General features: G+C 48.2%; 1 protein-coding gene across 1 annotated transcript in view; it reads right to left on the reverse strand.

Moving 5' to 3' along the window:
- SLC6A5 (solute carrier family 6 member 5) overlaps positions 1 to 2,703 on the reverse strand; it is a 49,965-nt gene extending 47,262 nt beyond the window's left edge. The window contains exons 1-2 of the mRNA XM_073904851.1: positions 2,620 to 2,703; positions 683 to 1,219 (exon numbers count right to left, since the gene is read on the reverse strand). Coding sequence (XP_073760952.1) covers positions 683 to 1,219; positions 2,620 to 2,622 — 540 coding nt within the window. The 5' untranslated portion in view covers positions 2,623 to 2,703. The remainder of the gene's footprint in view (positions 1 to 682; positions 1,220 to 2,619) is intronic.
- Between the last annotated feature and the right edge of the window lie 9,130 nt (positions 2,704 to 11,833).

The raw sequence follows: 11,833 nt of genomic DNA on the forward strand, positions 1-11,833 counted from the left end.
CCGAAGCTTAAGCTTCAGAAGTACCTTCATGTGAACCCACCTCTCATCAATGAATTCTCATGTGATAACAGGTAACTCTAAGTGAAAAGGCTGTATATAGTACTTAAACTATTATTCCCCGCGGTGCGGGGGTGGGGGTGTTCCTCGGTATTTATTTATTTTTTAATTTTTATTTTTTTAAGTAGGCTCCGCCCAGCGTGGAGCCCAAGGGGGGTGGGGCTTGAACTCAGGACCCTGACATGAGGACCTGAGCTGAGATAGATCGGAGGCTCAACTGACTGAGCCACCCAGGTGCTCCCTTTTAAATTTTTTTTAATTAAAGGAAAACATTTTAAAGACTCAGTCATAGGCAAAAGGGGGAGTCCTGTTTTCGTAAACCTATCTGCCTCAACTGCTTAATGAGACTGCACCCCAATGTCCGAGACTACCGAGGCTGGGGAAGGACAGGTAGCGGCAGCTCCTGAGTTCTCAGTCTCTCTGGCAGGGTCACTACAGCCCTCGCGCCCTGAACCGGGGACCCCAGCGCAGTGCGAGCTTCCGAAGCCCCAAAGCTGCCTCCCGCATCCATTACCTGGCACTGCCAACCGGTCTCCCCATCAGCACACGTGCACCCGCCGCAGCCCGGCTCGCCTCGCACGCCTAGGGAGCAGGAGGCGGCGCGGGCTGAGCGCGACCTGCTTACCTGGGCGGCAGCGGTGGCCACGCTGCCTGAGAGCACGGACGTGATTCCATCCGTGCCCAGCACCACGGTGCTCTGGCTCATATTCACCCAGCCCACAGCCGGGGTATTGTTCCGCTCCAGGGTGCCCTTGCCCACACTCACGTTAGCATCCCCCTCGGGACCGCGCAGGGCCGGAATCTTACAATGAAGAGCGTTGCCGGGCCCGGCGGCCCCAGAAGGAGCGGCGGCCTGCGCGCTGCGCGCCTCGCTCAAGTCCCTCAGCGCCGAGGCCGCCGGCGCCCGCGGGCTACTGAGTTTGCAAGCCCCCACTCCCGGCCGCTCGGCCTCGCAGGCTCGCGCGTCAGGGGACTGGAAAGTTTGGGCGCCGGTGGAAGCGGACCTGGGCACATGCGGCGTCGGCGCGGCGGCGGCCGCGGGAAACTCCTGCTCCGGGCTCGTCCTGGGCGCGCAAGGGCCGTCGTGGTGGCCCAGGGCCATCGCCGCCGCCCCCAGGCTGTTGGCTACTTGTGTATTCATTTCTTTGGGAGCACCGCAATCCTGCAAATGCAATGTGAAGTTTGTGCACAAAAAAAAAGAAAAAAAAAGTCACGGCTGCTTTAAAAATACTTCTATCTACATATAAAGACTTTCACCACTCAGGTCCAGACACAATATCTAGGGAATAAACTGGAATCTGGATTTTTTTTTCCCTCTCCAAGAAAAACTGTATTTCTCAATTTGCCTGTCTTGTCAATAACCAGATGGCATAATGCGATTAATAGCCCTCTCCTTGATGGTGGGAAAACTAAGAAAACGGACAGTAATGTTTGTTGGGGTTTTTTTTGTTGTTGTTTTGGAGGGGGGAGAAGAGGAGGGTGGAAATAGCCCTACAGCTATGAGCTCCCCACCCTCTTTGGATTTCACATCACGGCTGTAGGGTGCCCACCTCCCCATCACCATTGTAGAAAGATTCTTTAATTTTCCGCCCCATTTCCTTTGTCATTCAATAATGCACATTGCTTTTTTTTTTTTTAATAAGCTATGCAAGCTGTGGCCACAAAGCTGATGCCCTGGCACCTTCGAGTATTTCAAGCTAAATCGGTTGTGCGAATCCCAGCGCACCAAACCCATCCCCGCCCTCCAGGTAGCAAAGGCAGGGGTAAGGATCATGACCAACACAACAAGAACAACAACAACCCCACAACAACCATAATAAACCAGATGTAAAACACAAGATAGTAACCAGGTTTGTTATCTTACACAACCTACACACTTCCAGATTCCCAGATATGTAAAACAACATGCAAAGTTTTTGGATTCTCCTTCTTCCTCCAGTAACTATTCACAAGAGTCTAATGTCCTTCATGCCCCTACACCTGCTTGGGGGCCAAAACTCAGGACGAATTTCCATTTGCTTTTTCTCAATTGAGTTTCAAATGAAGAGAAATACCAGCGGTGGTTTTTCTGTCTGCTTTCTCTCGTGTTATCTTTCAGTGCTCCCTTATTATTACACCAATATTTACTATTATACTGTAAGAATGATCACATAACCTTCACCTCAACCACGCGCATCTCGTCTAACCGTCTTTCATAAATGCACAGATCAGAACTCATTAATTTGCACTAGATCTAAATACCTTGGCTCCAGCAAGCATTCTTATCTCAATAGCCTCTAGGACTCTGAGCGACTAGCCTCAGTACCGGCACCTGGCTTTCAGCACCGAGGACAGTGCCCGGGATCGCGGTTAGGAGATCCCCTCCAACCTCCACAGCCTCAGAAACCTCTTTCCGACCTCAGGTGATGCTCAGAAGAACAAAATACCTATGTCTTCAAGAATCTCCCTCCCTTCCTCTTCCAAAATGCACAGAACATTTCAAAAAGAAGTATTCCAAACGAATCTACCCTCCCTCCACCCACAGCTTCCTCTCCTCTTAAAAGAACAAAAGCAAACACTCACCATGTCTGACACGGGCAACAGATTGAACGGGTAGAGAGTGAAACCGGCTATTGACAAGACTGGGTTTGACTCCAGCAAGAGAGGCGCTTTCTATATCTCCTTGGGAAAGGCCAGGTTTGCGTCAGTGCAAAGCAAGGTGCCCTTCGTTTGACATTTTCTTGATAATACAAGTTTGATAAATCATACCCCCTTGGATTCGAGTTTTAAAGGGACAACAACCGAGAGTACGCTGGCCAGTTATCCCTCCGGCGGGAGGGGGCTGCGTGTTCGGCGTGACTCATGTGGGTCTGATTACTAAACCGAAGCTGGCGGGAGGGGATGACAGAAGTTTGCCTCCTCCTAATTAAGGGAAACATGGGAGGGACACGTCCCACTGCACCCAAAGCAAGGCGCAGCCGCCAACAGAGCGGATTGGGCTACAAGGTGGGAGAGGGGGAAGGAATTAAATCACTGTCATGTTTCTGTCTTTCTCTTCCTCTAGATCCCATAGCTGCCTCTCGGATCTGCAGGCAGAGGATTCCACAATATTACCCTGAGATCGAGGGTCTGCATGTAGCACCACAGCTCTGGGATGGCCGGTGCTTACGCGTCCTTCATTTATAAGGGTGTACCTGCCTTCGTGTATGCGGACTTCAGATCCTCACAGCCCTACCCTCGCAGACAACCAGTGTTAGAGGGCTGTCAGACAGCCCTCCCAGAAAACTAGGAGTTTTGCTTACAAATTGAGGTCTAGTATTTGCCTTCCTCTTTTATCTCTATTAACACAAAAGAAATTCTGAGTAAAATGACTGTTCTCATTGTGTTTAGGCTCCTCTGAAATAAAGAGGAAATTATTTCCAAGTGACCTCCTTCTTAGGTCACTTTCAAAGTCAAAGGACAACCATTCTTTCTTCTCAATACAAATCCACCAGGGCCAGGCCTGATGTGGAAGCGCAAGGTCGGGGAGGTCCTCCAAATCGAGATCTCCAACAACCAGGCAGCAGGGCTGGGCAACCCGGAAGCCAGCCACAGGATCGGATGTTCTACCCTACTGCGGCAGAGTGAGGGGTGGCCCCAAAGATGGACTTTGCTGTTAGTACAAAGTAATGGCTATAATCAGAAGGGAAGACACCTTTACAAAGAAGACTAAAAGGGGATTCGTAATAAAACGCTTCTCCTCTCTCCTTTCTGGCTGGCCTTGTTGGGGGAACCCCTGGCCTCGGGGGCTGGGAGCCAAAGAAGGCACTTTGTCCCTTCCCTGCCGTCCGCAGCCCGCCCCACCGCCTCGGGGTCGGCTCCGTCGCACTCGGCTGGGCAGTCCCCACGCGGCAGGAGGACAATGCCGCGGAGGCCGCAGGCGGAGGCTGCGGCGGCAGATTGCGGTGAGGGCCCGGGGCACTGCGGGGATCCCTCCCGCCTCCTTCCGAGCTGCTCTAGAGCGCTCGGGTACCGTGGCTCACTGGCTTGCCCGCCTGGCCCTTCCGAGGGCAACCAGCTGCGACCCGCGGTCTGCAATAGGATGGAACGAGCATAGGTTCTCCGAAAAAGCCTTCCTTGAGAATCGCCTTGCGGGTTTCACGCCCTTTATTGTAGTTCCGCGTTAACATTTATTAAGCTCTCAATATTGAACCATTGTGTAAGGGCTTTCCACGAATTATCTACATTTAGCTTTGGCAACAACCTTTGAGAAGCCCGGGAAACTGAGCTTTAGAAAGTCGCGTTCAAACCCCGGAAAATCTCCCCCACCCCTTCTACAGGGACGTCGCGGGGGCCCAGTCGCGCTCTCTTCCGAGGCCCGCTCCTCGGGGAGCCAGGCGAGGTCCGGGAGAAGGAGTAAGGAAGACCAGGGTGGGAATGTGCTGGACTCTGGCAGTAAGAGGGTCAACAGACGAGGCGGGGCCCAAAAGCCCGCAGGGGCGCGTGTTTCTGCCTCGCTGGGCGCTGGGAAGCACCCTAGACTCTGGGAGCCACGGGGAAAGCCGAGGGAGCCTGCTTGGCGCTTCTTCAGAAACAGACCCGTTTTCAAGGATGCGAGAAGGGTAAGGGGCAGGCCTGACAGCCCCCACTTCCGAACTACGTGGCGCGCCCCTGGGTCGGATAGGCCACCCCCCTCTGCGGGCCCTGGACAGACTTCCACCGCGGACAGTCACGACTTGGAAAAGCTCTGGTCTTTCTTCGTGCATCTGAGCCGCCCCCGCCGTATGTGGGAGCTGGTGGAGCGTCCACTAGCACCCCGACGTTCCCAGGCGCACTGACGTCCCAGGCTGGGGCGGGAGCCGGGAGTACTGCGGCCCTGGGCACAAGTGACGCTCCCGTCCCCGCTCAACCCCCGTGCCTGACGTGTCGCCTGCGGGCCCTCCCCGGCCAAGTGCGCACTTGGGTTCCCGCGTGGCGCCCGTCACGCGTCAGGCCCTTCCGAGGCGGTTGACGCGCAGGGAAGGCTGCGGGGTGGGGGCGCTACTTGAGCTCCCCGCCTCTCCCCACTTCCAGCCGCAAGATTCTAGAAAGGAGGGGCTGCGTTCGGGGTGGAGGGAGCGTCTGGGGCGCGGAGGCCAAGAGGGGTCGCTGTGATGCCAGCGCGGATGCGGGGTGGCGGGCCCCCGCGGGCAGCGGGGTGGGGGTGCAAGGGCGGGAGGGAGCGAGCGTGGCGAGGCTGGAGGCCCGGGGCAGCTCGTCGGGCGTGCAGCTGTGTATCAGCGCTTGGGCAGCGCCGGGATGGAGCCGCAGTATTAAAAAAAGAATTAGAATAAAAGATGCAAGTCCTGCGGACTCGGGCCTCCGCCCCCCCGCCCTCCGCGGCGCCTGTTTGGAGTGATAATCCGGCCCGCGCGCGGTCGCCGAAGAGGCCGTAAATCCGCATCCATCACCGCGTAGCCATTTGGTCGGAATTAACCAGTCACTATGGCCTTAATTACTTTGTCAAAGATGAAAAATAGTAATTGATTTCGCCTTCGATCGCTTTGCCCCTCGCTCCTTGCAGATAAGCAAATAAATAGCTATTTTTTTGAAAATCCGTGTCTATCCGGCATTTGCGGGGGTAGGGGGTGGCGTCTACTGAAGAAGAGGCCGTCCCGACCCGGTGTTTGTGCCACGACACAGGGGACAAACTGGAACCCAGGCAGGAGAGGGCCTGGAGGGTGGCCCAGCGCTTTCAAGGTGCTGCCCTCTGCGGCCCCAGGGAAGAAGACAGGAGCGAGAGGAGCCTGCGTTTTACCAGTGCCAGCTCCGGGGTGAGCTGGCGCTGGCGGTGCCAGCCTCCTCTCCTCCTCGGGACAGCAGGTGAGAAAGAGCCGAGGGGCTAGTTTGAGAGAAAGGGGAAGAAACTTGCCGAAGGCCAGCGGGCAGAGCCAGGACTTGAGCCCAGATCTGTGTTGACTCTAGTCCACCCCACCTTTCAGGATATAATGTGAGCACAGGGCGTTGGGATGAGTTCGAGCCCTAAACCTGTATAGAAGGTGGATGCGAGGGCTCAGTGTGGGCTTCAGGTGGCATTAACAAGAGAGTTGAGAAGCCCTGCAGTATTTTTGTCCCACTTGCCCACTGCTGCCCAGTTTCACTACAGTGTTGTTTCATGCTAAGAATATGGACCCTGCAGACAGACTACCACCTCCTAGCCTCTGTGACCTTGGGGGTAAATTCTCCATCTGTAAAATGAGGATGATGAGAATATTAACCTACCTCAAGGGTTGTTTGAGGATTAAATGAAAATAGGCAGGTGAAGTGCCTAGACAGGTCAGCTGCCTGGTTTGCTATCAATAAGCAACTGCTATTACTCAGGCTGGAAAAATTATCTGTTTGAAGTCCATCTGATTTAGCAAATAAGGTGCTTCTCCTTGGTCCAGAAGGTTTAAAATGGGTAGACATGCACAGAGTAGAAAGATTACTTACAAAGTAATCATTTTGCAACATTTTCCCTTCTCATTCAGTGGTTTGGTCATGCAATAATCAAGTATTTATCTTCATTAAAAGAAAATTGGGAGCATCCTGGAAAAATGCCCAAACACAGAGGCTGCTATGAACACGTCCTGAGACACCTTTTTTTGGATCAAGGTAAATCTCAAGAAAAATGACAATGACCTTTGCTGTCCAGTTCTCATTTGGACCTCGGGTATCAGGGAGAACCAAACTAATCAAGGACAGCTTCCTTCACCAAGGCATTTCAGTAGAGTCTGAAGTTGGAAATCAGTGGCTCAGCTAAATGACTAGTCTGTGTGCAAAATGTAGGTTCCAAATCCTGAGACTCAGACAGGCAGGACGCTTGTTCCTGAGTCAGCAGGAGAGATGATTCTCACTTCACTGCAGCAAAACACAGGGCAGTGGGCGCAGACGCAGATAAGTTTAGAACAAGCTGCAAAGGACATTCAGGGTCATCTATAGTCCCACATGTCTCCCTTACCAGTGTGAAAACAGAGGTTGAGGGAGGAAAAGTGAGTGCTCAAGGTCACTTGCAAATTAGAAACAAAGTCTATTAGCATCTATTCTTCTAAAGGGAGAGAAAAAGGAAAGGACTGTGCTCTCCTTTGATCCAGCAATCTCACTCTTAGGAATCTACCCCAAAAAACAAAAGCTCAGTGCAGGAATGTTGATTATAGTGTGGTTGACAAATGAAAGCCCAGGGAAAAAACAGCCACATTAGATGAATAGTATAGCTAAAATATGGAATGATTTGCAGCTGTTAAAAAAGCATGATTTAGAGTCACACAGTTGGCTCAGATTTTCCTGAGATATTGTGTGAGAAAAGCAAGATGCATTAAAAGGTGTATAATATGATCCCAGTGTGTGTGTGTGTGTGAGAGACAGAGACAGAGAGAGAGACAGAGAGAGAGAGATCCAGTACAATGTGAAAACACTGATACTGGCGGCCAGGGTGCTTTGGGGTGAGTGGAGTGGAGAGGAGAGAGAGGGGGGAAGAGGTAAAAAAACAAAAACAAAAACAAAAAAACAGGAAAAAGAGGGGAAAGACCATACTTAAAAAACGGTTGTAATTGGCATATTTATCAATTTATGTAAAAAAAATGTATAAAAAATGTTTTTAAAATTCAGCCCTATCACCCTCTACTTTAATTAATGAGGATAGTCACCAAACAGGCTACTTCTATTAGAAAGTATTCAGCCTCCATCTATTTTACTGTCTTCCTCTGAGGAGCAGAGCTCAGAAAAATGAATTCAGTTAATTAAGAACCCGAGCCACTAATATTTGGCTAGTCTTCCTTCTAAAGTCCTGGCATTTTTATCTGCTAGCTCTGCTGGGCTGGAACCATTAGAAGACATGGTCTTGGAAAACATGAAGATGATCTGAGCCTCCCACCCCCACCCTTGTAATGTACATTCAACTATGAAATAAACTAAAATTACACTAAACTGAAAATTTCCAGTTTCTAATTCTTCTATAATGACAACATCAATGCTTCCTGGTAAACAACACTTCTTTCCTCTGCTCCCTTTTCTTATCATTCTTCCAGTAGTCCCGCTTTACTAGTTGCATATGTTTGGTTCACTAATTAGTATTCTCCTTCCAAGTTCAAGTCTTCTCTGTTTATCCATTTGCTAAAATTTCCCAAACCCCAAAATGGGAGATACCAGCCTTGTAACAGAGGTCAAATCTCAAATATATTCATTATTGGAAATAAGAAATTTCTAACATATGAAGTACAAGAAAATTGCTGTTTTATTTCTACAGGGTTAGTAAAGAAGTTTCTGTTTTCTTTTTTTTTTTTTCTCTGTTTTCTCTTGAATGTTCCTTTTCCCCCTGGCCTTCTGTTGCTGTCCTAGTTAGTGAGATTTAAAAAAAAAAAAAATTGAGTTCAAAGTCATGCAAACCTAGCAGGAATTGCCACAAGTAGAGCGGAACAGATGTTGGGAAGAATCACTATAAAAGCAGTTGATGGAGTTAACCAAGGCTATTGAGTCGAATCTGAATGAGGCTCAGAAAGGCACAGTGGTGAAGACATTGGTCCAGGACATGGGACTTTGAAAATTCAAGACTCTTTATTTTTTATTTTTTTTAAAGATTTTATTTATTTATTTGACAGAGAGAGAGAGACAGCGAGAGAGAGGGAACCCAAGCAGGGGGAGTGGGAGAGGGAGAAGTAGACTCCCTGCCGAGCAGGGAGCCCGATGCGGGGCTCGATCCCAGGACCCCGGGATGATGACCTGAGCCGAAGGCAGACGCTTAACGACTGAGCCACCCAGGCGCCCCTCAAGACTCTTTATACCAGTAAGTAACACAGATAAGTTTCAGGACCCTATGGTTTTGTCACTTGGTGGTACCCTTGTAAATTGGGCCTAAGGGGCGATGGACATTGGCACCAAATTTGGTACTGTTGGCTCTAGTAATCTGCAGCACTCAATACAGGATAAGACCATATCAAACAATGGCCAGCTCAGTCTATGATCTTTGAAAGACAGCCCAGAGTTAATTTATCATGATGGAAGTTGTCTCCTGGGATATCACCATTAGAGCTGAGAAATGATCCATGAAATCTTTTAACATAACCTCTTAGGGTCTGCATTCTATTTCAGAGTGTTTCTATTTTCAATCTCATGGTCTTCCTGGGTGGGGGTAACAGGATATGTTTGTAAATGTTGATCTTTTTGTGGTAATTTAAAATTAGACCTAAGTCAAGAGTTTGAATCCAAGGTCAGCCGCTTACTACCTGAATGTTTTTCGGTGGTTACTTATCTTGTGAGCCCTGCTTTCCTTTTCAGTAAACTGGGGTTTCTGTGGTGATTAAATGAGATAAAGTATATGAAAACTTCTAGAATAGTGTTTGGCTCAGACAAAGAGCTCCTTCTACTTGAGATATCAGGTGTTAGTGGGCTTGAAAGTTACTACCTGAATTGTGACAGTATTTCCCTAGACAAGTAACAAAAATGATTCCTTTCTGTAGATCTAATATTACTGGATTGTTGTCTAGGTATTATTCTCCCTAACTTTCTTTCTTTTCTTTTTTTTTTTTTTTTTTTAAGATTTATGTATTTGAGAGAGCAGGAGCAGGGGGGCAGGGCAGAGGGAGAGGGAGAAGCAGGCCCCCCGCCGAGCAGGGAGCCCGATGCGGGGCTCGATCCCAGGACCCTGGGATCATGATCTGAGCCAAAGGCAGACGCCTGAGCCACCCCAGTGCCCCCCTTCCTATCCTTCTTGATGGGACATGATCTTTGCCTGATGACTTTGTTTTGTTTTTTGTTTTTTTCTTTCTTAAAAGTTCCAGGCCCAGAGGTACCTGGGTGGCTCAGTGGTTAAGCTTCTGCCTTCGCCTCAGGTCATGATCCCAGGGTCCTGGGATCGAGCCCCGCATCGGGCTCCCTGCTCGGCGGGGGGCCTGCTTCTCCCTCTCCCACTCCCCCTGCTTGTGTTCCCTCTCTCGAGGTCTCTCTGTCAAATAAATAAATAAAATCTTAAAAAAATAAAAAGTTCCAGGCCCAGTCATGTCTAAGCCTCCGCATCTGCAGTATCTTTTGCCCAAAATGTTCTCCCTCCAGAATGAATTCCTAACTATAACTTTAGACCCATTGTCCAAAATGTATCTCCTTTCAGAGGCTTTGAATGAGCAGAGTTAATATCTCCATCCTGTGTGCTTCCCTAGCATTTAATGCATTCTAATTATTTCCATGTGTGTCTTTTCTTCTACAGAAGACACTAGCCACCTGTGGCTACTTATGTTTAAATTAAGTGAAAATAAAATAAAGTGTAAAATTCCATTCTTCAGTCACACTAACTACATTCTTAGTACCCAATAGCTGCTTGCACTGGACAGTGCAGAAGACATTTCCATCATTGCAGAAAATTCGATTAGACAGTGCTGTTCTAAACTGTGAACTCTTCAAAGGCAGAAAAGCTTGACTTTTTCAAAGCCCTGTATTTCTACTTGTACTGACACCCTGTAGGTACTTAGTGTTTTTGAATGAATGCCTTAAAAATCATAGAATAGGGTGCCTGGGTGGCTCAGATGGTTAAGAGTCTGCCTTCAGCTCAGGTCATGATCCCAGGGTCCTGGGATCGAGTCCCGCATCAGGCTCCCTGCTCCTTGGGAACCTGCTTCTCCCTCTGCCTCTCTCTCTCTCTCTGTCTCTCATAAATAAATAAAATCTTTAAAAAAAAATCATAGAATAGCCTCCTGATTTCTTATGTCACCTGTCTTCCCTAAAACATATTATTTTGTATTTTAATTAGTTTTTGTTCTTATTTTGTTTCTCTCATTATAAAATCAATACATGTTCATTATAGAAAATTTGGAAACGCTTGAAGAACATAGAAATATATATTCCCACCACCCCAAAATATATCCTATTAACATTCTGCTGTAAGACTTTCTAGATTTCCATGTATAGAAAGATGGTTTTTGTTTTTACAAATTTGAGATAATGCTGTTCATAGTCTTTTGTGATCTGCTTTTTTTCACTTATAATATATAGTTGATATACCTCTGCCCCATTCCATAAAATCTACATTATCATTTTTAATTGCCACACAGATTTCATAGGATGAGTACACCACAATTTAACTAATAAACAATTATTTCACATTTGGATTGTTTCTAAATATATATATATATTTAGAGCGGGAGCGGGGAGGAACAGAGGGGCAAGGAGAGGGAGAGAAAGAATCTTAAGCAGGCTCCATGCCCAGTGCGGAGCCTGACGTGGGGCTCGATCCCACAGCCTGAGATCATGACCTGAGCCGAAATCCAGAGTCAGACCCTGAACTGACTGAACCACCCAGGCACCCCTCCAATATTTATTATAGATTATATATAAGTTACTACTTAAAGGGATTGCATATTTTTGAAAATTGGATCTATCTTACCTGGACTGGTTTTTCTGAGGTCTGCCTCAAGACACGGACACAGAGCTGTACATGGAGGTGCACCCAAGCTCTGAGCAGGGGGTGACTGTGCTCTGTGGTTTTTTCCATCCCTCTTCCCAGTGTTGCCCAGCAATCTGTGAATACCTCCGGCTATGAAAAAGCCATGGGAACAAAAAGCCATAGTATGTCCCATAAAGACTAAATCAGCTTTCTCTGTAGCATAAAGGAAATTTTTTAAGTGGAAAGAATATTACTTGGTAACTACCAATACTTGTAATTGTCAGGATGCATACTATCCAAATTTTACAACTATTAGGACCAAAGACATAAGCCCATCTGTTTACACAGGATCTAATTAAACAGTTGTGAGAAATAATGCAAACATTATTGAAACGTGCAGGATTTGTGAATGCTTCTTCTGCAGTGGAA

Source organism: Callorhinus ursinus, unplaced genomic scaffold (assembly GCF_003265705.2).
Source record: "Callorhinus ursinus isolate GAN/ISIS: 27379988/994484 unplaced genomic scaffold, GSC_fseal_2.0 scaffold21, whole genome shotgun sequence".
Classification (NCBI taxonomy): Eukaryota; Metazoa; Chordata; class Mammalia; order Carnivora; family Otariidae; genus Callorhinus; species Callorhinus ursinus.